This window comes from Camponotus vicinus, unplaced genomic scaffold, assembly GCF_025532165.1.
Source record: "Camponotus vicinus isolate PSW18456_S1 unplaced genomic scaffold, iyCamVici1.0 SCAF_6, whole genome shotgun sequence".
Classification (NCBI taxonomy): domain Eukaryota; kingdom Metazoa; phylum Arthropoda; class Insecta; order Hymenoptera; family Formicidae; genus Camponotus; species Camponotus vicinus.
This window is the reverse complement of record NW_028141978.1, coordinates 12,661,293-12,689,196: the sequence shown is the minus strand read 5'-3', so window position 1 is coordinate 12,689,196 and position 27,904 is coordinate 12,661,293. Positions and strand designations below refer to the sequence as shown.

The 27,904-nt window shown below is 29.7% G+C and overlaps 1 protein-coding gene across 8 annotated transcripts; it reads left to right on the top strand.

Annotated features, from left to right (window-relative positions):
* The first annotated feature begins 473 nt into the window (after positions 1-473).
* Positions 474-25,194, top strand: LOC145973009 (fatty acyl-CoA reductase 1-like). Of its 8 annotated transcripts, none has more exons than XM_083102118.1 (14): positions 474-540; positions 3,938-4,082; positions 5,727-5,850; positions 11,336-11,652; positions 11,952-12,199; positions 13,403-13,589; positions 13,713-13,898; positions 14,171-14,431; positions 20,745-21,024; positions 21,873-22,189; positions 22,487-22,734; positions 23,938-24,124; positions 24,248-24,433; positions 24,706-25,194. In XM_083102118.1, the coding sequence occupies exons 2-14, from the start codon at positions 4,003-4,005 to the stop codon at positions 24,929-24,931; spliced, it is 2,847 nt and encodes a 948-aa protein (XP_082958244.1). In that variant the 5' UTR covers positions 474-540; positions 3,938-4,002; the 3' UTR covers positions 24,932-25,194. The 8 variants fall into 8 exon arrangements, with proteins under 8 accessions (XP_082958244.1, XP_082958243.1, XP_082958238.1 ...); XM_083102117.1 differs by having other exon boundaries at positions 5,727-6,006; positions 11,952-12,190; XM_083102112.1 differs by having other exon boundaries at positions 5,727-6,006.
* The last annotated feature ends 2,710 nt before the right edge of the window (positions 25,195-27,904 follow it).

The window sequence follows — 27,904 nt, the reverse complement described above, 5'->3', positions numbered from 1 at the left end:
AACGCTCGTAACTAAGGAGCGCGGCGGTAACCTCAGGAACGTGCGCGTCACAAATGTAATGTGTTTATTTTTTTTTTAAATGATTTGAATTTTATTGAAAGATTTGATTTTCTTTCTTTAAAGATAAAATAACTAATATTAAGTTAAAAGAATTTTAAAAAATAGCAAAGTGAAAATTATCATTTAACATATAACATCAAAATTATTATCGTTTAAAATCTTAAGAAGTAATGCATTTTAAATCAAAACTTGTTTAATTTTTATCTATTTTTGAAATGCAAAATTCTTGAAATCTCTTACGTGTGACTTTTATGTGAGACTTGCTATTTCAATAATTGCTAATACGTTTACTTTCTAATCTAAAGGACGCATTATGTAAATTGTGTTTTTTTATTTATTATAGTATGATTGGGTGGGGAAGACATAATAAAAGCACCCATGACATCTACAGAAAGGTAGTAACATACATAGTAGTAAAACCTACTATATCACTGTTATCATTTAATAATGTTATTTGTGTTGTGTTAATTGCATTGGCAGGTATCGTAAGTTATTTTATTTTGAATTACTATCATCGACGACCTCCTATTAAAACGGTATACACCTTACCTGGTCCAAAAGTATTTCCGCTCATTGGAAGCGGTCATTATTTTTTCCAATAAAAATCTAATGGTAATAATAAAAAGATAAATATATTTAAAATAAATTATCGCTAAAATTGTATTAATTTAAAATAATAAAATTATATGATATCTTATATAAATAATTGTAGAATTTTTAAATATAATCTTAAAATTAACGGAAGATTATAAGTCTCCGTTCAAATTTTGGTTGGCAAATAAATTAATTATTGAATTACATGAACCACATTAAGTACAGGTAAAAAAATAGTGTCATATATTTCATAAATAATAAAACTTATATTTATTTAGAGAATATGTACACTGCTCAATAAAATTATCGCATAAGTAACTTCACCTCAAAATTTCGCATAGATTCAAATAAACACAGCTCTGTCCAAAATTGTCGTATCTACGTAATTTTTTTTTCTTTCTTAAGAATGAAGCCTCTACTTTAAAAAATACTTGTTAGATTTTTAATTTATCCTTCCTCCTTTTCACCATCTTTTCAAAAATAAGGTCGTATTATGTATCCAAAAAATTGCATAATTTGACGCATTTTACGTAGTGGAATCAATTCTTTTCGCAATTTTCATGATAACTATCAACAAAATATGAACTTTCCTTTATCAATTAAAAAAATGTTTTTTATGATTTTTTTTCATGGACTAATAGCGGATTAAAGTAAATTTTTATTCAAGTACCAACAACATTGGCATTAATCAGTGGCCACCACGAGGAAGTTGCTAATCGGATTTGGCGTATGTGTGTATGTGCATGCATGTGTGTGTGTGTGCGTGCATAGTGCGTGGATGTGTGTGCATCTGTTTGTGTATGCGTGCGCGCGTACGTGTGTCCGTGTTTGTGTATGCATGCATGCGTGTGTTTGCGTGTACGTGCACGCACACGCACATGCATACATGGCAGAGAGAGTTTAGGTAATGCTAATGTTGTCGGTACTTGAACAAAAATGTATAGATACTTTAATACGCCATTACTCCGTGAAAAAAAATCGTACAAATTTCATTTTTTTTTTAATTGATAAAGAAAAGTTCATATTTTATGATAGTTATCATGAAATTTGTGAGAAACATTGATACTACCTTGTAGAGTGCGTCAAACTATGCAATTTTTTTTTTATACAAAACACGTCCTTACTTTTGAAAAGATGGTGAAAAGATAAATTAAAATCTGACAAGTAATCTGACTTTTTAATGTAGAGGCTTCATTCTCTTGAGAAGGAAAAAAAAATTATTCAGATACAACAATTTTTGACGGAGCTATGCTTATTTGAATCTATACAAAATTTTGACGTGAAGTTACCTATGCGATAATTTTGTTGAGCAGCATATATATATATATATATATATATATATATATATATATATATATATATATTCCAAATAAATAATAACTTTTCATACTTTTTCGTATCTTTAATTAACAATAATTTATTACGAGAAAGTCCTGTTTGCCTACATTCCCGATTGCCAATTGCTTTGTTTGCGCACAACATTTTGCCGATAGCTTCTTTTGCCAACATTCCAAATTGCCTACGTCTTAATTGCCTACGTGTATTATTGCACACACGAAAAAAATGAAAATACGAAATTATGAGTGCACGCATAACATTATTGCGCACATACACGTTGCATATATGAAATTAATGCATACATGAAGATTACACACATGATATTATTATACACATGAACATTGCACACATGATATTATTTCATGCAAAAAAATAAAAATATAATTTGATGTTATGGGCAAGACTTTCGTATGCAAAATGCCCAAACTTAATCAATTTAAAGAGGCATTCACTTTAAAGAGAGAAATATACATTTTATTTTAATTTAAAAAAGCTAAATAAAAACAAAAATTTTTATTTAATGTAAAAGAAAACTTTTATTAAAAAATATAATTTTATTGCATCGCTCTTATAATTCCTTATTATTTTAAGATAGATAGTATATGTATATAATTAAATCTTTACTTTTTACTATATTATTTATTATATATTTGTATATATATATACATCACGAATAATCCAAATTACAAATATTTATTACTATATTTTCTTTTAGTTAGTTTTTTAATATTTATAAGATACATAAAATACTCTACACATATCATGAAATACTAAGATATGTTAAATGATTCAAAATGTTTAAAATTTTTATTAATAAAAAATGGGAGCATACGCATTGGATCATAAAGTATCGATAAAAGCGTTTATGCAAGTGCAAGGCGGTCCAATACGATTTGCAAAGATTTAAAATATATATATATATATTTTTTTTTTTTTTAATTTGGTAAACCCTGTATATATATATATATATATATATATATATATATATATATATATATATACAGGGTTTACCAAAAGTGTGGAAATCTCTTAATATTTCAAAAAATACGCATTTTAAAAAAAAAATGTTTCATACAAAAGTTATAGGGTTTTATGTGGCGCATTACACAGCAACATTATTATGACCCCGAATAGCGCTACTTCTCAAACAGGATTTTATTTCGAGTAATTAAATAAAATAATTTCTAACAGATAATTAGTATAAATTTTAAATTAATATCAATCTTAATATTTTCAACATTGTTAGATAACATATAAAGAAATATCATATTGAGTAAAGTAGGCTCATGAGCGACATACATAACCTTTCGTTCAACTATATCACAAAACCGTATATTCTGGTTCTTATTGAAATATTAATAAGAGCTTTTTCCGACGTCGGTTAATGACCGTCACCATGGTTGATATTGATTTAAGATATACGCTAGAAGCTTTTACGATATTCCAGGTCAAGGTGCAACTATAATCATTGCATAAATCATGTATATATCATCTGAGCAAAGCCTTGCATAAAGTCTTTTGCTTCTCTTCAAATGTTTTTATTACATAATGATGATTAATTGCTAGAAAAAAATTAGTACTTTTATTTAAAAAATTAGTTTATTCTTGGAGGCCAATTACGGCCCGTTCAAGGTCCATCCGCCACTATTTTTCACCAGCATAGTGGGGATATTTTCATTTACTAGAGGGATCTTGAGAGTTGTGGTTACTCTATGAACATATTTCAAAGACGTGCAAAGCAAACCAATAGGCAAATAGCAACCGATAGTCAAATTATTATTATTTATAAAACAGGTAAAGCTGTTAATAAATATTTAATAATTAATTCTGTAAACAACATTTGAATGATTAACTCAAGGGAGAGGACCTTTTCTCGTAATTTTTAATAAATTTCCTCATTTTATTCAATGATACAATTAAACAATCAACTCTTCTGAAATTTTAGCCAGCGGACTGAACTTTTCTGTAAAATTCACATAGGGGACTGTGAAAAAAAGAGGATAGGTGTGAATGAGGAGAACTGAAAGGAGCAGACATACAAGAATAAAAAAGAGACAACTTCACGAGTGTGCCGAATTTTGCCATCAAAGGTATTGATAAACAATGGCATTTTATTAATAAGAATGTTGATTCATTCCTCATGTTGTTTATTGCTGGCTTGAATGCTCGATTCTACTTTTTTTTAATTCATTGACAAGATATACAAACAGACATTTGGCACATCGATGAGCTCTCTCTTTTCTCCCATCTTAGCAGATTTAGTTCTTTGAGATCTTGAAGAATAGGCCATTTCAAAGTTACATATTCCTTTTTATCCTTGCTGCTTCTCTTTCCTTTCATCTAATCATTTTAAACATTTTCAACTTCTTCCAGAGACTTCAATTTATTATTGAAATTGTTTATGTGACTTTAATATCTTTATTATCACTAAAGAATATCGAAGTCTTTTACGATCGATTCCTTTCATCTATTCGCAGTTCACGAATGTAAAACATTGTATAAACTAAAAATTAATGATTTTATTTTTATTCTATCTTTTTGAAAACAACTTAATAAATTATTTAAATTCTTGTGATTAAACTGATACCAAACATAATATAATTTTTAGTTAGATATATAATAAAAATTCTTTTTGTTATCCTCTAACCTGTGCAATTTAAATGATTGCTCATAAAAAGAAAAAAAAGAATCATTGGAGTCTGGACGCAGTAAATGATGCGCAATAATTAAAATTTGTTGAACGTGTTATGAAAATGTTAATTATTATGCATCATGCATTTTTAAGTTATCACATCCACGATTCCATAAAATTCCATTCAAATAAAAAATGAGATTGATATCAATCAAACAATTTTTTTTATGAATAATTATCGATTGACATTTTTGATACAGAAAAAAAAATCATTCTCCACCTGGTTCCTCTGTTGTTTCTCTTCCTTACTTCACTTATGTTTGGATTTACTGAGTGTCTCGTTCCAGTGATTAAAGATTCTGAAAAATCTACAGCTTATCTATGCATTGACAAGCTAAATAGAATAATCAAGGAGATTTAATTATTTTTCTATTAAGAATAAATTATTGTGACGTTATCTATAGGATCTATTGTCAACATTCTAATACTTCCTATATGAGGTATATTATGCATGCATTTTATATGCATTTCAATAAGCGGTTAATTTATGAAAATAAATTTTATTTAACATAAGTCTATTTTTATTCTAATTATGTTTATGTGCTATCGATTATATAACCTTTATTTTATTTATATCGATCAATGATTTATTTAAGTTTTTTTTCTTTTGTTAATTTAATTTAACATTCTTTTGTAAAGGATCCACAAAGGAGCGAAACATTTGTTCGATTATGTATTTTTTAACACGTTTATAAAATTTTAATTATTACATTTACATTTTTAATTATATATATTTACTGCATCCAGGCTCCAATGATTCTTCTTTCTTCTTTTTAATTATAATTTGCCACAAAAGTCTCATTAATCCATTAAAATTATTTTCGGAAAAAGATAAATTAAAAACACAAGCATGTTAGAGTTTTTCTTTATATTAATAAAAAATATGAAGAAAAATAATGTTACATTTAAAAAATATAACGGAAAAAACCAAATTTATTTTTATTCAACGTTTCTTCCTATTAAGAAAACAACTTCTTCACATCTTTATACATATATGACTTGATCGACTTATTTTCTAATGTTAATATATTTTTTTTCATAGATACTGCGTAAAATTTGAAACACATATCAAAATGGAAACAACGAACGCACAAACCAATTCGGGACACGCACACGATAAGATTCACTCAAGAAGAAGTTCGATCGACACATTCTTCGCCGAAACGGTGATCTTTGTAACGGGTGCTACTGGTTTCTTAGGGAAAGCCCTCCTGGAGAAGCTGCTGCGCTCGTGTCCTCTTGTGGCCACAATTTTCGTTTTAATCCGTCCAAAAGGAAATCAGTCTATCGAAGAACGCTTCAGGAAACTACTGGAAAATCCTGTTTGTATAGATCAGGGTTTGACTAAGTGGGCCCAACCCAATAAAACCCACCGGGTTTTATTAGGTTGGGCCCACTTTAAAAAACTTACTTAAAACCCACTTTAAAAAACTTACTTAAAAACCCATTTATAAAACCCATCCAAAAATGCTAAAAATTTAATAATATTATAAATGAAGTATTTAATATTAATTAATATATATAAATTAGTATAATTTGATATTTGATATTATAATAAATAAAATAAAGAAGTACACACATACATGGTAAAAGAAAAAGGACACATAATGGAACTGAATATAGATTAATATATTTTGTACAATATCTACATTCTTATTAGATCGCAATCAATATCTACATTCTCATCCTCATTAGATCGCAAAAAACGGTAAACTTTTACCAGCTTCATGGCTTTTTCTATTCCGAGTCGATTTCGTAGTTTCGACCAAACAAGACCAAAAGTTGAAAAAAATCGCTCAATGGATGCCGAAAACGCAGGACAAGACAGTAAATTTGAAAAGAAATCGCAGAATCCTCTTGGCAGTTTAGTGGATTTCTCAGTTTTTTTCTCCATGATTTTCCACCATTTCGAAGATGAAAACCCATTGATGACATTTTCTTGCAACATTGTCTTCGGAAAAAATTCATCGTCTTTAATTTTAAAAGCCATTATGCCTGGAAGATATTCAGGATAATTGTTAGATATCCACTCCTCGGCGATATCTTCTTGTTCGCTACTCAGATGTTCTCTATTATATTTCGGATCCATCATATGCGCTAATAGATGAACCGGTGTGATCGCTTGATTGAATCGCTTTTGAAAAAAGTTTTTATACGATTTCAAAACTTCTTCCTTTAATAATTTAGACCGCACATCGACTGCCTCCGATATAGACGTCGACTCACGCTGCAGTATGTTTAATGCTGAGGCGACTATCGAGAGTTGTTTTTCTAAATATACCGATTCGCTGTAAATTGCCATGTCATTTAAAATGTTTGAAATCGAATCATTAAACTCATTATCTTGCTCCAGAGCAATTTCCCTATATTTATGGTAGTTTGCGACGAAGGTCCTGACGCATTCTGGATACGAATTCCACCTGGTTTCGTTAGGAATTTGTGGCATAAGACCATCCTTTTCCTTGAGCCATCCATGTGCTTGATGTACATTACGAAAATACCTTTGAATTTTTAATAATTTTATGTAGAATGGTCTGAGGCGTTACATCATTTTCCACTAAATTTAAGAGATGTGCTGAGCATCCGTACGCAATCAATTTTGGTTGTTTTTCTTTTAAAATTTGCCACATTTTGTACATTTTATTTTCATTATCCGTAACCACGGCAAAAATCTTTGCGTCATACTTTTCTTCACATTGTTTTATAGCAGCTTCTACAATCTCACTGCATTTTTTTGCGGTTTTCTTTTCCGATCCAGAATCATAAGCATTAAAAAGAAAACTTTCAATACCTGTATGCAAACTTATTGCCAGGATAGGATCATTACGGACATTCGACCAACCATCTATCGTGAGAATTAAGCTTTTTGATTGTAGTTTTTCTTTAAGATCAATTTCGTTTTTTTCATACGTGATGTCCAAAAGTTGTCCTCCGATCATTTTTGACGAAGGAGGTTTATAACCTGGTCGTAAACTTTGTATCATCTTATCAAAACTCTTTAGTTGGGCAGCGTTAAACGGCAGATTTGCTGCGTAAAAAAATTCGGCAATACTTTAATCGATTTGTGCTTGTTGGCTGCTTGTAGTTTTAATAACAAAATCAGTAATTGTGTTTTGAGCTTTTCGCTTTTTAATTTGAGATAAATCATGCATATGTGTTTGCTCCTGGTTTTCCCCTAAATAAATAAATATGAAATATTTGTTATCATAATAAAATAGATAACACACACACCCACACGGAACTTGACATCCATTGGACGTCCATACAACCTCCAGAACTCCATACGACATCTATGTCCATGGTAGATATTGAATAGATTTCTAATGGAAGTCCATATTATCTCTCATGGTAGATATCTTCTACAAATCCATCATGGATGTCTATTGGACATCTGTTATGGATATATGACAGGTTTCTACATACAACTAAGTCTCTAATAGAACTCCATATTACCTCCATGGTAGATGTCATCTACAAATCCATTATAGATGTCTACTATACATCTGTTATTGATGTATGATAGATTTCTACATATTATTTCTCTAAAAAGCAAAAAATTTAATTTTTATTTAAAATTCTTAGCTAATGTTTTAAAAGTATACTTATAAATTTGTTATTATATACTCCTTAAAATATCTATAATTACTCCATATAACGTGCATATAACATCCATAAAAACTCCACAAAATATTTATAATTACTCCATATAACATACATATGACATCCATGAAAACTCCATGAAATATCTATGATTACTCTTTATATGGATGTCATATGTATGTTATACGGAATAATTATAGATATATTTAGTGAAGATTTCATGGATGTCATATGTATACATTATATGGAATAATTATAGATATTTTGTGGAACTTTTATGGATGACTAATAGAAATTAATTAGAAGTTATATTGATTTATCATATAGATGTTGTTTTACTTACAAAAACAAAGCTATCACTTATATAAATTGTTGAATTTATAATGTTTACTCATCATATAATATATATATATTTACGTGTATCAAATACAAAAAAACATTCATATTATATTTTGTATTTGATATACAATTATACAGTGATATGTACATAAAAAGGAGAAACTAATTATTTAAATTAAACAATTTATAAAAATGATAGTTTTATTTCTCTTAATTTCCCACACGGAACATGACATCCATTGGAGGTCCATATAACCTCCATGTGACCTCTATCTCCACGATGGATGTTCAATGGATCTCTAATAGAAATCCATATTATCTCCACGGTAGATGTCGTTTGTAAATTCATCATGGATGTCCATTAGACGTCGGTTATGGATGTATGATAGATGTGTACACATTTCTCTTAACATAAATAATTTTTATTAATTATTTTCCCTAGTATTGGTAAATATTATTTTTTGTTACTTTATCTTATATCTCACTAATAATTATAGTCAGTGGAAGTAAAATTTCACTGTAAAATCAGTAATCGCGCTAGTTCGTTCGTTTACCGCTATGGTGCGCTATTTTTCTCGTACTTGAGTTTTAGTCATGAGAATTATATAAAGCTTGCAAAAGGCGACAGATAAAATTAAAAGTATTACTTCGATCTAATTTCTGATATAGTTTCAATAGAGGAACATCAGATATTAAATCGATTTTATAAGTCGGACAAGTAAATGTCCGGCCAATAAACGAAAATGATCCGTTCATTATCTATTTGTTACTCCATATAACGTACATATGACATCTATGAAAGCTCGACAAAATATCTATAATTACTCCATATAACGTATATCTGATATCCATAAGAGCTCCACAAAATATCTATAATTACTCCATATAACGTACATATGACATCCATGAACGCTTCATTCAATATCTATAATTACTCCATATAACGTACATATGACATCTATGAATACGTCTAATGGATGTCGAATGGAGGTATGAAATGCGGAACTGTGGATGTCCAGTAGATATTTACGGGACGTTTCATGGACATCTAATGGAGGTTTCGAATCTCCATGGTAGACGTCTAGTGGACGTCCATTAGAGGTTTTTGTTCCGTGTGGGCAAGTACTGCGATATCGCATATGTTATGTATCCAATTAATAAAGATGACTGTGACAGAATTTATATATAAACTATTAACTATTAGTCAAATCTAGCAAGAAAATCTCTCTGTGACACTTACAATCAGATTGTAGTTACGACAGATTATAGTTCGTATATATTTATATATTATAGATTTAATTACGGGACTTAAATTTTCAGGCAGATATTGTTAAAATTGTTCTACAAATTTTACCAATTTCTCCAGATGTCATTTGTGCTTGGGATTTTTCCAATAATGCTGAGACTTCGTCGATTTCTTCTTCGCAATTTCGAGCTTTACATTTTTTTAAATGAGCTCGAACCCTTTCAATTTTGCAACTGATTAGCTCATTGCAATATTTGCGTTTACATTTCGAATCGCCGTCTATTTTTAAAACTTCGGACCACTCACTGGCACTTTTTCTACCTTTTGACATAATCAAATATTACCGAAATCGAAAACGAAAAGTGCGACTGCAAAAACGACGTTGTTTGTTGCAGTGAACTGCTAGACTGATATTGAGTGTGAGATTTTTCTTAACATGTCGGGAAAACAAACGAATAGCGCGCGGACAATTGTCTGCCGCTCACGTCTTACGCGACGCGTTAACGCGTGTCAGCTATTCCGCTACGCGAGTCGATCGCATATCGCATCGCACATGTTGCTTCCTGTTTTTTTATTCATTACTAAAATTTCACGTAATTGTTTGCAAAATGGCTACGGTCATTTCTTTTGGTTTAACGTTTTTAGTTTTTATGCACCTTTTTTTATTGACACGGCTTACGTTAAACATCCTGTATACTATACAGTGTATAGTCTATACGTCTATACAGTGTATAGACTATAGACTATAGACTATGTATTATATACGTCTATTACATTAATAAATAAAAAAAATTAAATAAAAATTAATTCACAATAAGGAATTGTGCCAATTAAATAGCCAATTTTCTTAATCATTAGCGAATTATAAAAAATAAAATTAAAAAAATTAAAAACCCAACAAAACTCCAAAAAACTCAATAAAACCCAAAAAAACCAATAAAACCAAAAAAACCCGGTTTTTAAAAAAAAACCCACTGGGTTGGGCTTTTTAAAAAAACCCGGGTTTTTTCAAACCCTGGTCTATAGAGGGGGTGGTTTAAATATTTTATCTGTGGCGTGCTTATACTTGAAGGAAGTGTCAAATACGGTCATCAAAACGAAAGATCGCGATTGTTACCATTCTCATGACTATTTCCCCTAATTATTATCTAATGAAGCTATGTCTATTGATACGTATATCGAGAAAAATCGATAGAAAAATCGCGCCACAAATATTTTTCAGTGCATATAAAATAGTAACAAATATACCAAAAGTGAGGAGAGTTGATAGAATTAGACTAGCATTTAAATGTATGCTATAGGGAAAAAATATGCATAGAAAATTTTAAAATTCTAAAAAAATTAAACTCTCTATCAGTAGATATTTTTTATTTTATAATTTTTATTTTTTATTGTTACAAACTGTATATTTATAAGTTGAAAGATGCGCATTTTTTACGAAACAACGGTTCTTTTCTCTGTCGCAGGTTTTCGATAGAATACGATCGGAATTTCCTGGCGCCCTAAATAAGATCTTCCCCGTGAAGGGCGACGTGAGCATGCCGGAACTGGGACTTCAGCCCGAAGACAAGGATATGTTAATACAGCGAGTTAACATTGTCTTTCATAGTGCAGCCACCGTGCGTTTTAATGAGCCGTTGAAGGTAGCCGTTAATCTGAACACAAGAGGCACTGAACGTATCCTATACTTGTGCAGGCACATGACGAACCTTATTAGCGTCATTCACGTTAGCACGGTCTACAGTAACGCCGATCGACGAGAAATTGAGGAATCGATATATACGTAAGCTTTCAATTATACTTAAAAAAAAAAGTACAAATATTTCACAAATAAAAATTTTAATAAAATTATTTATTAAATTATTAAATTATTCCAAAATTATATTATTACAACACAATATTTACTGGGCTTCGTTTTTATACATTTATATTGTATAGTTTTCTGTTTTATTTTTTTATACATGATACGAACCAGATTCTGCAAAATTAAATTCGTTTTTCGACGCGCGATAATAAATATATATTTAATAAGCACACTGTAGAAAAATATCCTTATAATGATGCACATTGCCAATATTACAGCACGGAGATAAAGCCGTACACAGTAATCGATATGTGCGAAAATTTGGATGACGAAACGATAGGAATAATAGAGAAGAGACTAATCGGTAATCATCCAAATACTTATACGTTCACCAAAGGTTTGGCAGAGCAGATTGTACTGTCCAAGGGAAGCGATTTACCAATCGCGATCGTACGACCGAGTATAGTTTGCGCAGCGTATCAAGAACCATTTCCAGGATGGGTAGATAATGTTTATGGTATTACAGGTACAATCTATATTGAAAGTGATTGAAAATTGATTGAAATTTTGACAACAAACCTACTCGGAAAAAAAGTTCATATACGTGAAATCAAATATAAATACATATAAAATATGTCAATGTATGTTTTTCTCTCTTGTACAATAAATTCTATTTATATATACAAAAAAAGAATAAGAAGAATAATTGAGAATAAATTAGAGATTAATTTTAATATACAGGGTGTCCCAGACCATCCGTACACCCCTGTTAAAATGAAAATAAATGGCTTTTATCAAAAATCGCGAACAATTTTTAAGTAAATCGGGTACGCTCTATCTATTGGTGATATTTTGAACTTTTGATTCCGACCGGAAATATGCCATCCGGATCGGAAGTTGAATTTTTTTAGGGGAACATGGTACTTTTTATTACAGATTCGAATTGTACGTGAAAAAATAAGAAACTTTTGTATCAAACGTTTTTTTTAAAAGTGCTTCTGTCAATCTTAAAATTGACCTTGAAGGTAACTGTGATGAAATAATGAAGATCAATTTTAAGATTGACAGAGGCACTTTCAGAAAAAACGTTTGATACAAAAGTTTCTTATTTTTTCACGTACAATTCGAATCTGTAATAAAAAGTACCACGTTCTCCTAAAATAATTCAACTTCCGATTCGGATGGCGTATTTCCGGTCGGAATCAAAAGTTGAAAATATCACCATTTGATAGAGCGTACCCGATTTACTTAAAAATTGTTCGCGATTTTTGATAAAAGCCATTTATTTTCATTTTAAAAGGGGTGTACTAGTGGTCTGGGACACCCTGTATATTTATATATGATTATATATAAGAGCAATTTTATCTCGTTTCTTTAGTATATGGATATTTTATTATATTTATATATAATTTATTTTATATAATTTATAAGCCTAAATTGCTTAATTTATTTTATGTAATTTTTAAGCCTATTGCTATTTATTATATAAAAAGTTATTAAAAATATGGGAAATAATAAGCACAATATATATAATTAATCGCTCTTGTAACATGTTTGTGACATTAACTTGAAGAATTTTATTAAATATAACAAATTATTATATAATGAAGAATAAAAATATATTAAAAGTTTAAATTATATAAAATGAACCGACCATTTCTAGTGAATTAATTATCTTCTATCAATTATATAGACGCATACACATACATTATATCCTATTATTTGATAGGTATAATGACAGGGATAGGTAGAGGTACCATTAGGAGCATCATATGCAACGCAAATTTAGTAGTAGACGTTGTACCTGTCGACATTGTGGTCGATACATTAATATGCGCGTCTTGGTATAACGTTATGCAACGTTCCGATACAATAAAGATTTATAATTGCACCAGCAGCTCGTTGCATCCGATCACGTGCGTATATGAAAAAACTGGAATATAGTAACGTAATGAAACAATAAGTAAAAATATGATATTCATATGATATTTACGGACATAGTGAGAGAAACTATTAAAAAAAAATGTGTGATTTTGCAGATGGCGTGAATTCGGACATCTTACAAGGAAGCACGCTATAGAATCTCCATCGAAATATGTGATGTGGTATCCAGACTTTACGTTTAGAACAAACAAATTCATTCACACTATCATGGTAGCTATGTTGCACTTCTTACCTGCATTTATCGTAGATCTTATATTAAGGGTCCTAGGTTGCAAACCTATGTAAGTTTTTTTCTTTCTCTTGTTCTAACCAATTATATTAATAATAATAAATTCTAATGTAATAATAAACTCTAAATTATATTATAAATTATAAATTATTTCTAAATATTATCTAAATATTATATATTATAAATTGATTCTAAATTATATTATAAATTCTAAATTATAATAATAAATTCTAAATGATATTTATAATAATAAATTATAATAATAAATTAATTTTGAGTGACGATTTTTTTCTCTTTTCTCTTACTTTTTTCTTTCTTTTTCAGAATGATGAAACTTACCAAACGTTTCGAGCGCGCCGCTAAAACTGGAGAGTTCTTCGCGATGAACGAATGGAAATTCTGTGCTGATAACATGACGAAGCTAGTGAAATTTGTAAGAGCGTCGGGGAATTGTAACGATTTCAACGTAGATATCAAAAGTTTAGATTGGGATGCGTACTTACATCAATATATGTTAGGAATTAGAAAATATATTTTGAAAGACACTCCAGATACGTTAAATGATGCCCGAAATCGTTTATCGAAGTAAGTCTTCCAATTTCATATTCTTAATTTACATTTTCACGCTTGCAAGGTAAACGTTTCGCAGGAAAAATAAATCGGTTATTAATGTATTGCAGATTGTACTGGATGCATATATTAACCACAGTATTCAGTATATTCGTGTTATTAATAATGATCAAGTGTGCCGGTCAGTGATGTCATCGAGAAATTATACGAAAGCTTTTGTATCGCAATTTTAGGAACACTGTAAAAATATTATGGAAAATATTTTAGGAAAGAGGAACATATAACTTTGAAGTACTAAAGTGTTATCAAGTAACTAATTTACTAATTAAATCAGATATTAATGAGAAGGAGAGAAGGGAAGAGAAATGTAGTTAAAAAAATATAATTTTGAAAAGTGTAAATGTAGAATGATTGTAAATACTATAGAATCTTTGTTTAAAACATTTTCTCACATATCTCACATATTTTCCACGATAATTATTAAGTTATCTTAAAGATCCTACAATTGACACATACAAAAAATGTTATGTCTCTTATTTTGTGTTATTCTATCAAGACATATACATATACAGAGAATTCAAAGTTCAAAGATGAAGATTTGAAAACATTTCCCTATGTTATATACAGGGTGTCCCATTTTATTTTTGTCAGTCAAATATCTTGATATTACTTAAAGTTAGAAAAAAATGTTTCAGACAAAATTTATATAGCTTAAAGGGAGCCATAAGATGGTGTCATTGATTTGATCTTGAAAAGTCGTTTGAAGGTTACGTGAAGGTCACATTCAATTTTTTAAATGGAACCCCCTATTTTTTATTGCACACTCTTGTAGCTTATCTCGAGAGCTTTCCAAAACACTATAATTAAGTACCTTTTCGTTAAGTACTTTCCTAGTTATGAGGCTTGAAATAATTTCTTAATTTTACGTAAATCATAAAATATCTTGAAAAATATTCATTTTTCGATTATCTTACCTTAATACTTTTATATACAAAACAATGAGAGGAATCAATTGGTGTAAAGAAAAAACATAGTTGTTTTTAAAAAAAAAATATGTAATTTGCAACTAACAAATTTTTTGAAATTCTTAGAGTGTCGTGTCAGCTTCACAGACACCTCTCAAAGCAATAAATTTCATCCGAAATATTATCGAATTTTATATGAATGTCGGTCGATGACTAAAAATTGAATATGACAGAAATACGATGTCATAAGTATTTTCAAAATATGAAAAGTAACGGTAAAAGTAACTGTTAAATTCGTTATCGTTTCTAAAAAAATGTAACTACATTATCGTTACAGTTACAGAAAAAAAAAATGTAACGCCGTTACCAGTTCGTTACTAAAAAAAAGTAATTATAACGGTAACGGCGTTACAAGTAACGCGTTACTTCCCAACCCTGGTATATAATTACTAAGAATAAGTAATAAAAACGTTTGCATATCCATCTTTATTTTGAAAATCTTTGGATATGTTTATAATTTTAAATAATTAAAATAAGACATTTTTCTCCGCGCAATTTGGCTTTTTGTTTATATATATAGGGGAGACCGGATCTTATTTCCGGGAAAATACAATAAATAACTTTTTTCAATTTAAGGCAACTTTTATTATAATCTTTTATTAAGCAAGATAACTTTTATTATAAATTTGTATTATATTATATTAAAATAAAGATAAAATAAATATTTATTTATATATATATATATATATATATATATATATAAATCTTTCCTTCAGCGGAAATTTTAATTTTTCAAGGGAAAAGGATGATATATATATCATCCTTTTCCCTTTGAAATTAAAATTTCCGCTAAAGAAAAGATTTGCTGAAAATGTTAAAGATCTACAAAGGGACAAGTTTTCTAACTTCAAGAAATAAAGTATTTTATAAATCATTCCAATCTTATGTTGACCATATTCGCCGTATGATATTGTAGAGAAATCCGGTTATCGATTTTTGTGTGGATTATAAAGTCACAAATTATTCATCCACTTCTCAAGCAAACGAGTTTCAAGTCTTATTTGACGTCGAAAGACTCATTATGCATGAAAGCAATCATTTTTCGAAACTCTCCAGAATCTTACTTGCTTCATATGTTAAAATATATTATGATTAAATGACATTTAACAATAAGACTAATCTGTATCGAGACCAATTTGTGAAATCCGTATATTGCTTTTAGTAAAATCTTATAATTTTTAAAGAATCGTAAATAGCAACAAGTAATAAATTAAAATTGATAAAAGAAAAGGCTAATAATCGTGGTATAGGTTGTTAGCACGTAATTAAAATTAGAACATAAATCTAAGACAGAAAATTTGAATATTCTTTAACAAATTTGATGGCAAAAAAAGAACATCCGTCGAAGAAATAATTTGAATACATAAAATATATCGACAAACGTACGTTTCAATCCAATACGGATCTTTTTCAATGTCTTAAACAGTTCGCACAAAAGTAATTAAAACGCGAACGTTACAAGGGCGCGCACAGTATAAAATAACCGAAAGGTCAAATAAACATGTTAAAACGGTCAAAAGATTTAATAAAACGCAAAGACAATACAAGAGAGTAAAAGTGGTCGAAAAACAAAAAACGTCTGTACAAAAATAATAAAACAAAAAATATAGAAGCAAGGCAATGACATGTTCGAGCAAAAAGCGCAACGCTCATCTCGCTATTAAAATCGTCCATGTGACGCGAGGAATCAGGGAAAGATATACTTTGCCTTAATCCAACGATGAGAAGTTCAAATTATAAAAAGCTGTCCATATTGATGAGAGTCGTTGTAATAAAAATATAATAGTCCCAATAAGATAAGAACGTGGAAAACCTTTCCAAATCCAAACTTCCCAGATGTGCCGGAAGAAAGTGATTTAATTGATAACGAGGTGGAAGCTTGTTAAAGAATGCGCAAAAAAAGAGGAAACACAATCCAGCAAGAACATCATGCCAAGCATACAGCACAAAGAAAAGATGTTCACAATTTTTTCAAAAAGTAAATAACAAGAACGCTTACATTAGCATAAAATATAGTCGTTAGAAATAATAATTAGAGAGAAATCGAAAGATGAAATGAACGAAAGTACAAAAATCGTATTAAACATACGAAATAAAATTCCCCCCTCCTTACATGTCTCCACCATTCTGAAAGTTTTTAACTCTTTCCACAGGAGATTACAATTTACTATTGAATTTGCAAACAACAATACTATCAGTTTCTTGCACTACTGATCGTTAATGAAAACCATTTAGAATTCAATTGGTTTCGCAAACCCACCTTCTCTGGAAGGTTTCTGAACTTCTTCTCTCACACCATCCTATTGCTTATAAAATCGGCATTATTATGGGTCTCGTTGACAGAGTTTTCCACCCTTCCCATCCGAAATTCCACGAACAGAACCTCTCTCATATCGTTAATTCTCCTCGACAATTCCTATCTTATCCATTTCATACATAAAATTATTTTTCGCAGATTAAAATTCCTCATCTCCAATACAAATCCGTGCTTGTCTCCCACCCGTGTCCTAGCCCTTATTTCTTTGTTATTCCGTTCATGAAAGGTATCCCCAGAAAACTCTATACGAGGATTCAAGATAATGGCAATAAATTAGCATTTTCAGTTAACAATAAATTGAATAGTTTGATTAAATTGCACGAAGATCCTTTACTTAAATTGAATCATTCTAATATTATTTATAAAATTGACTGTGACGCGTCATAGATGCGACAGACTGAGAGACGATTAGCCACCAGACTAAAAGAACATCGATCGAATATTAATAAACCGTCAGATTCCCTACCAGTTGTGTCAACACAGATTACTCGGCCCTGATTAATTGGGAAGACATAACAATTTTAGACGAAGAACCTTATAAAAAACACTTATATCCGTGATGTTGCACATTTGCCAACAAAAAAAATAGTCTTAACATCCAGAATGACACTGTTTTACTTGATGACTTTTACCTCCCTATCATCAACAAATATCTTATTTTTTCACAATCTCCCGCTTCCCTACCTTCTTCTTCCTACCTTCTCTTGTGATCACACTCCTTTTCTCTTTACACATTGCTTTTTCTCTTATCTTCACATTTTTATGTATGTTTAATTTTGTACTTTCGTTCATTTCATCTTTCGGTTTCTCTCTAATTATTATTTCTAACAACTATATTTTGTGCTAATGTATAAGCGTTCTTGTTATTTACTTTTTGAAAAAATTGTGAACATCTTTTCTTTGTGCTATATGCTTGGCATGATGTTCTTGCTGGATTGTGCTTCCTCTCTTTTTTGCGCATTCTTTAACAAGCTTCCACCTCGTTATCAATTAAATCACTTTCTTCCGGTACATCTGGGAAGTTTGGATTTGGAGAGGTTTTCCACGTTCTTATCTTATTGGGACTATTATATTTTTATTACAACGACTCTCATCAATATGGACAGCTTTTTATAATTTGAACTTCTCATCGTTGGATTAAGGCAAAGTATATCTTTCCCTAGTTCCTCGCGTCACATGGACGAATTTGATAGCGAGGTGAGCGTTGCGCTTTTTGTTCGAACATGTCATTGCCTTGCATCTATATTTTTTATTTTATTATTTTTGTTCAGGCGTTTTTTGTTTTCCGACCGCTTTTATTCTCTTGTATTGTCTTTGCGTTTTATTAAATCTTTTGACCGTTTTAACATGTTTATTTGACCTTCCGGTTATTTTATACTGCGCGCGCCCTTGTAACGTTCGCGTTTTTATTACTTTTGTGCGAACTGTTTAAGACATTGAAAAAGATCCGTATTGGATTGAAACATACGTTTGTCGAAGAACATTATCCGTCGAAGATATAATTCGAATACAAGAAATATATCGACAAACGTATGTTTCAATCCAATACGGATCTTTTTCAAACCGGCTTTAGGAGCGAAAGGGATATATATATATATATCCCTTTCGCTCCTAAAGCCGGTTATAGCCGGCATCCGCGAAATAGTCCGCGGAGACGCGGCGCAGCAAACCGCCGTAACGAAAGGGATATAAATATATACAGGGTTTAGCAAAAGTGTGGAAACCCCTTAATATTTCGAAAAATACGCATTTAAAAAAAAAATGTTTCATACAAAAGTTATAGGGTTTTATGTGGCGCATTACACAGCAACATTATTATGACCTCGAATAGCGTTGTCAAGGTTATGTGAAGGTCACCTCCAACTTTTTAAATGCTCTTTTTGTTATCCTCTAACCTGTGCAATTTAAATGATTGCTCATAAAAAGAAAAAAAAGAATCATTGGAGTCTGGACGCAGTAAATGATGCGCAATAATTAAAATTTGTTGAACGTGTTATGAAAATGTTAATTATTATGCATCATGCATTTTTAAGTTATCACATCCACGATTCCATAAAATTCCATTCAAATAAAAAATGAGATTGATATCAATCAAACAATTTTTTTTATGAATAATTATCGATTGACATTTTTGATACAGAAAAAAAAATCATTCTCCACCTGGTTCCTCTGTTGTTTCTCTTCCTTACTTCACTTATGTTTGGATTTACTGAGTGTCTCGTTCCAGTGATTAAAGATTCTGAAAAATCTACAGCTTATCTATGCATTGACAAGCTAAATAGAATAATCAAGGAGATTTAATTAATTTTCTATTAAGAATAAATTATTGTGACGTTATCTATAGGATCTATTGTCAACATTCTAATACTTCCTATATGAGGTATATTATGCATGCATTTTATATGCATTTCAATAAGCGGTTAATTTATGAAAATAAATTTTATTTAACATAAGTCTATTTTTATTCTAATTATGTTTATGTGCTATCGATTATATAACCTTTATTTTATTTATATCGATCAATGATTTATTTAAGTTTTTTTTCTTTTGTTAATTTAATTTAACATTCTTTTGTAAAGGATCCACAAAGGAGCGAAACATTTGTTCGATTATGTATTTTTTAACACGTTTATAAAATTTTAATTATTACATTTACATTTTTAATTATTATATATATTTACTGCATCCAGGCTCCAATGATTCTTCTTTCTTCTTTTTAATTATAATTTGCCACAAAAGTCTCATTAATCCATTAAAATTACTTTCGGAAAAAGATAAATTAAAAACACAAGCATGTTAGAGTTTTTCTTTATATTAATAAAAAAATATGAAGAAAAATAATGTTACATTTAAAAAATATAACGGAAAAGACCAAATTTATTTTTTTTCAACGTTTCTTTCTATTAAGAAAACAACTTTTTCACATCTTTATACATATATGACTTGATCGACTTATTTTCTAATGTTAATATATTTTTTTTCATAGATACTGCGTAAAATTTGAAACACATATCAAAATGGGAACAACGGACGCACAAACCATTTCAGGACACGCACACGATGAGACTCACTCAAGAAGAAGTTCGATCGACTCATTCTTCGCCGAAACGGTGATCTTTGTAACGGGTGCTACTGGTTTCTTAGGAAAAGCCCTCCTGGAGAAGCTGCTGCGCTCGTGTCCTCTTGTGGCCACAATTTTCGTTTTAATCCGTCCAAAAGGAAATCAGTCTATCGAAGAACGCTTCAGGAAACTACTGGAAAATCCTGTTTGTATAGATACACGCTTATCATATCGCAAGATCATTCGAAAAGAAAATATCGAAGTGTCCCAGTTTCATTAAGCTGAATAAAAAACTAATAACAATAGTAACAAAGGATACATCGAAATTAAGAAAGTTGACATAATTAGACTGTCGTTTAAATGTACGTTATGAAAAAAAAGACACATAGATTGAAAATTTTAAAATTCTAAAAAAATTAAAGTCTCAGACAGTCTATCATTTTTCATCAGCAAATTTTTTTATTATTATAAACTGCATATTTATAAGTTGAAAGATACCAAAATTAAGCTCTTTTAAAAATAGAGATATATTCTCTCTTTCGAATAATCCTACATTATCGAATTTACAGAAATCTTGACGTATAAAGCTTCATTTTACCTCCTTTCTTTAATTTTTTCATAAATTAATTTTGCTGCATTCGCAGGTTGATATTCCTTATAGACATAATAGTAAACGCATATATTAAAAATTAATGCTAATATTAATTTTGACTGTATAACTTCGTCTATAGAGGGGGTGATTTAAATATTTCATCTGTGGCGTGCTTATACTTGAAGGAAGTGTCAAATACGGTCATCAAAACGAAAGATCGCGATTGTTACCATTCTCACGACTATTTCCCCTAATTATTATCTAATGAAGCTATGTCTATTGATACGTATATCGAGAAAAATCGATAGAAATATCGCGCCACAAATATTTTTCAGTGCATATAAAATAGTAACAAATATACCAAAAGTGAGGAGAGTTATTTTTTATTGTTACAAACTGTATATTTATAAGTTGAAAGATGCGCATTTTTTACGAAACAACGGTTCTTTTCTCTGTCGCAGGTTTTCGATAGAATACGATCGGAATTTCCTGGCGCCCTAAATAAGATCTTCCCCGTGAAGGGCGACGTGGGCATGCCGGAACTGGGACTTCAGCCCGAAGACAAGGATATGTTAATACAGCGAGTTAACATTGTCTTTCATAGTGCAGCCACCGTGCGTTTTAATGAGCCGTTGAAGGTAGCCGTTAATCTGAACACAAGAGGCACTGAACATAGGCTAGACTTGTGCAGGCACATGACGAACCTTATTAGCGTCATTCACGTTAGCACGGCCTACAGTAACGCCGATCGACGAGAAATTGAGGAATCGATATATACGTAAGCTTTCAATTATACTTAAAAAAAAGGACAAATATTTCACAAATAAAAATTTTAATAAAATTATTTATTAAATTATTAAATTATTCCAAAATTATATTATTACAACACAATATTTACTGGGCTTCGTTTTTATACATTTATATTGTATAGTTTCCTGTTTTATTTTTTTATACATGATACGAACCAGATTCTGCAAAATTAAATTCGTTTTTCGACGCGCGATAATAAATATATATTTAATAAGCACACTGTAGAAAAATATCCTTATAATGATGCACATTGCCAATATTACAGCACGGAGATAAAGCCGTACACAGTAATCGATATGTGCGAAAATTTGGATGACGAAACGATAGGAATAATAGAGAAGAGACTAATCGGTAATCATCCAAATACTTATACGTTCACCAAAGGTTTGGCAGAGCAGATTGTACTGTCCAAGGGAAGCGATTTACCAATCGCGATCGTACGACCGAGTATAGTTTGCGCAGCGTATCAAGAACCATTTCCAGGATGGGTAGATAATGTTTATGGTATTACAGGTACAATCTATATTGAAAGTGATTGAAAATTGATTGAAATTTTGACAACAAACCTACTCGGAAAAAAAGTTCATATACGTGAAATCAAATATAAATACATATAAAATATGTCAATGTATGTTTTTCTCTCTTGTACAATAAATTCTATTTATATATACAAAAAAAGAATAAGAAGAATAATTGAGAATAAATTAGAGATTAATTTTAATATACAGTGTGTCCCAGACCATCCGTACACCCCTGTTAAAATGAAAATAAATGGCTTTTATCAAAAATCGCGAACAATTTTTAAGTAAATCGGGTACGCTCTATCTATTGGTGATATTTTGAACTTTTGATTCCGACCGGAAATATGCCATCCGGATCGGAAGTTGAATTTTTTTAGGGGAACATGGTACTTTTTATTACAGATTCGAATTGTACGTGAAAAAATAAGAAACTTTTGTATCAAACGTTTTTTCTAAAAGTGCTTCTGTCAATCTTAAAATTGACCTTGAAGGTAACTGTGATGAAATAATGAAGATCAATTTTAAGATTGACAGAGGCACTTTCAGAAAAAACGTTTGATACAAAAGTTTCTTATTTTTTCACGTACAATTCGAATCTGTAATAAAAAGTACCACGTTCTCCTAAAATAATTCAACTTCCGATTCGGATGGCGTATTTCCGGTCGGAATCAAAAGTTGAAAATATCACCATTTGATAGAGCGTACCCGATTTACTTAAAAATTGTTCGCGATTTTTGATAAAAGCCATTTATTTTCATTTTAAAAGGGGTGTACTAGTGGTCTGGGACACCCTGTATATTTATATATGATTATATATAAGAGCAATTTTATCTCGTTTCTTTAGTATATGGATATTTTATTATATTTATATATAATTTATTTTATATAATTTATAAGCCTAAATTGCTTAATTTATTTTATGTAATTTTTAAGCCTATTGCTATTTATTATATAAAAAGTTATTAAAAATATGGGAAATAATAAGCACAATATATATAATTAATCGCTCTTGTAACATGTTTGTGACATTAACTTGAAGAATTTTATTAAATATAACAAATTATTATATAATGAAGAATAAAAATATATTAAAAGTTTAAATTATATAAAATGAACCGACCATTTCTAGTGAATTAATTATCTTCTATCAATTATATAGACGCATACACATACATTATATCCTATTATTTGATAGGTATAATGACAGGGATAGGTAGAGGTACCATTAGGAGCATCATATGCAACGCAAATTTAGTAGTAGACGTTGTACCTGTCGACATTGTGGTCGATACATTAATATGCGCGTCTTGGTATAACGTTATGCAACGTTCCGATACAATAAAGATTTATAATTGCACCAGCAGCTCGTTGCATCCGATCACGTGCTTATATGAAAAAACTGGAATATAGTAACGTAATGAAACAATAAGTAAAAATATGATATTCATATGATATTTACGGACATAGTGAGAGAAACTATTAAAAAAAAATGTGTGATTTTGCAGATGGCGTGAATTCGGACATCTTACAAGGAAGCACGCTATAGAATCTCCATCGAAATACGTGATGTGGTATCCAGACTTTACGTTTAGAACAAACAAATTCATTCACACTATCATGGTAGCTGTGTTGCACTTCTTACCTGCATTTATCGTAGATCTTATATTAAGGGTCCTAGGTTGCAAACCTATGTAAGTTTTTTTCTTTCTCTTGTTCTAACCAATTATATTAATAATAATAAATTCTAATGTAATAATAAACTCTAAATTATATTATAAATTATAAATTATTTCTAAATATTATCTAAATATTATATATTATAAATTGATTCTAAATTATATTATAAATTCTAAATTATAATAATAAATTCTAAATGATATTTATAATAATAAATTATAATAATAAATTAATTTCGAGTGACGATTTTTTTCTCTTTTCTCTTACTTTTTTCTTTCTTTTTCAGAATGATGAAACTTACCAAACGTTTCGAGCGCGCCGCTAAAACTGGAGAGTTCTTCGCGATGAACGAATGGAAATTCTGTGCTGATAACATGACGAAGCTAGTGAAATTTGTAAGAGCGTCGGGGAATTGTAACGATTTCAACGTAGATATCAAAAGTTTAGATTGGGATGCGTACTTACATCAATACATGTTAGGAAGTAACATTTTTTGTATTATAGGTCACTAATTAATTATCGTTAGAGATATAACAAAAAAGATTATATGTTAAAAAACTCCATTTATTGTTCTATTATTATACCTATTTTCAATCTCAAATGATAAATATTTAAAACATTACAGCTTTTCGCAAGTACATTGATGGTTACTTTTGTTCTGGGGGCCTGGGATGAAAGTAACATAGTCTGGGGATGAAAGTACCAGTTCTTATTTTCGGAAAAATACAATAAATAACTTTTTTCAATTTAAGGCAACTTTTATTATAATCTTTTATTAAGCAAGATAACTTTTATTATAAATTTGTATTATATTATATTAAAATAAATATAAAATAAATATTTATTTTTATATATATATATATATATATATATATATATATATATATAAATCTTTCCTTCAGCGGAAATTTTAATTTCAAAGGGAAAAGGATGATATATATATCATCCTTTTCTCTTTGAAATTAAAATTTCCGCTAAAGAAAAGATTTGCTGAAAGTGTTAAAGATCTACAAAGGGGCAAGTTCTCTAACTTCAAGAAATAAAGTATTTTATAAATCATTCCAATCTTATGTTGACCATATTCGCCGTATGATATTGTAGAGAAATCCGATTATCGATTTTTGTGTGAATTATAAAGTCACAAATTATTCATCCACTTCTCAAGCAAATGAGTTTCAAGTCTTATTTGACGTCGAAAGACTCATTATGCATGAAAGCAATCATTTTTCGAAACTCTCCGGAATCTTACTTGCTTTATATGTTAAAATATATTATGATTAAATGACATTTAACAATAAGACTATTCTGTATCGAGACCAATTTGTGAAATCCATATATTGCTTTTAGTAAAATCTTATAATTTTTAAAGAATCGTAAATAGCAACAAGTAATAAATTAAAATTGATAAAAAAAAGGCTAATAACCGTGGTATAGGTTGTTAGCACGTAATTAAAATCAGAACATAAATCTAAGACAGAAAATTTGAGTATTCTTTAACAAATTTGATGGCAAAAAAGGAACATCCGTCGAAGAAATAATTTGAATACAAGAAATATATCGACAAACGTACGTTTCAATCCAATACGGATCTTTCTCAATGTCTTAAACAGTTCGCACAAAAGTAATTAAAACGCGAACGTTACAAGGGCGCGCACAGTATAAAATAACCGAAAGGTCAAATAAACATGTTAAAACGGTCAAAAGATTTAATAAAACGCAAAGACAATACAAGAGAGTAAAAGTGGTCGAAAAACAAAAAACGTCTGTACAAAAATAATAAAACAAAAAATATAGAAGCAAGGCAATGACATGTTCGAGCAAAAAGCGCAACGCTCATCTCGCTATCAAAATCGTCCATGTGACGCGAGGAATCAGGGAAAGATATACTTTGCCTTAATCCAACGATGAGAAGTTCAAATTATAAAAAGCTGTCCATATTGATGAGAGTCGTTGTAATAAAAATATAATAGTCCCAATAAGATAAGAACGTGGAAAACCTTTCCAAATCCAAACTTCCCAGATGTGCCGGAAGAAAGTGATTTAATTGATAACGAGGTGGAAGCTTGTTAAAGAATGCGCAAAAAAAGAGGAAACACAATCCAGCAAGAACATCATGCCAAGCATACAGCACGAAGAAAAGATGTTCACAATTTTTACTGTTTAAGACATTGAAAAAGATCCGTATTGGGTTGAAACATACGTTTGTCGATATATTTTTTGTATTCGAATTATTTCTTCGATTTCTTGTATTCGAATTATTTCTTCGATTTCTTGTATTCGAATTATTTCTTCGACGGATAATGTTTTCTTTTTGCCATATATATATATATATATATATATATATATCCCTTTCGCTCATAAAGCCGGTTATAGCCGGCATCCACGAAATAGTCCGCGGAGACGCGGCGCAGCAAACCGCCGTAATATGAAAGGGAGAGATATATATATATATATATATATATATATATATATATATATTTCTTTTCTTTCTGTTACTATAAAATTATATAATTAAATTTAGTTAATCGATAAATACAGGGGATATATAGTATATGATAATAATCTTTAATTATACAATCGATAATCAAAAATACAATATTAAAAATCAATCCGGTAATTCTCAGCCACTACCCAGCAAACCAAGTAACATTTATATAATTGTTAGTTATCATTTCTCATTCAACAATTCATGGACATGTATTCCTTTCACTTGGTTTTTTACTATTAATCAAGAGTTGAAGAATTCAGAATGCTATTTCAATTTTTTCATAGATTTTTCCTGCCTTTTAAGACAAAAACCAGTTTATTAGATATGTTATTAAAGCTAGTTAGTCTTTATGCAACATTGTTGGTGGCATAAATGAAAAACATATTGATGGTGAAAGGTACAAGTTATAATTATATATGTTATATTTATATATGTTATATTTATATATGTTATATTTATATATTTATATATGTCAATGCAATTATCTAAAAATATCACAAAATATGGTCACATTTATGAATGATATTACAATCGGTACTTGTAGAGGTCCTAAATTCATATTTTAAATTAGGACATTTAATCTTGAAATAATTCGTTACCGTACAATATTTTTACGTGATTGCATTGATACATATAAATAAATTATAACATGTACTTTTCCACAAACATCGATATATTTTTTGTTTATGCTACCAAATATAAAAACTAGTTAGCTTTATTATTAGTAACATATATAATAAATATTATTAACATATATAATAACATATATAATAAATCGGTCTCTAGCCTAAGAGGCAAGGGAAATCTATGAAAAATAGAAATAGCACTATAAATACATAAATCTTTATCAATAGTAGAAAGCCAAATATCTTTTAAACAAAACATTTACGGGCACATCTTTAGAGGAAAATTTTTTCTTCTTTTGAGATAAATCCTAAATTTATACTTTAAATTAGGACATTTAATCCTCAAAAACATTCTATATATCTAAACATAC

Coding starts and splice junctions, on each gene's coding strand:
- LOC145973009 (XM_083102112.1), top strand. CDS start 4,003: ATGAGGAGAACTGAAAGGAGCAGACATACAAGAATAAAAAAGAGACAA. Junction 12,200..13,402: donor TAATGTTTATGGTATTACAG/GTACAATCTATA, acceptor ATTATTTGATAG/GTATAATGACAGGGATAGGT. Junction 24,434..24,705: donor GTCCTAGGTTGCAAACCTAT/GTAAGTTTTTTT, acceptor TTTCTTTTTCAG/AATGATGAAACTTACCAAAC.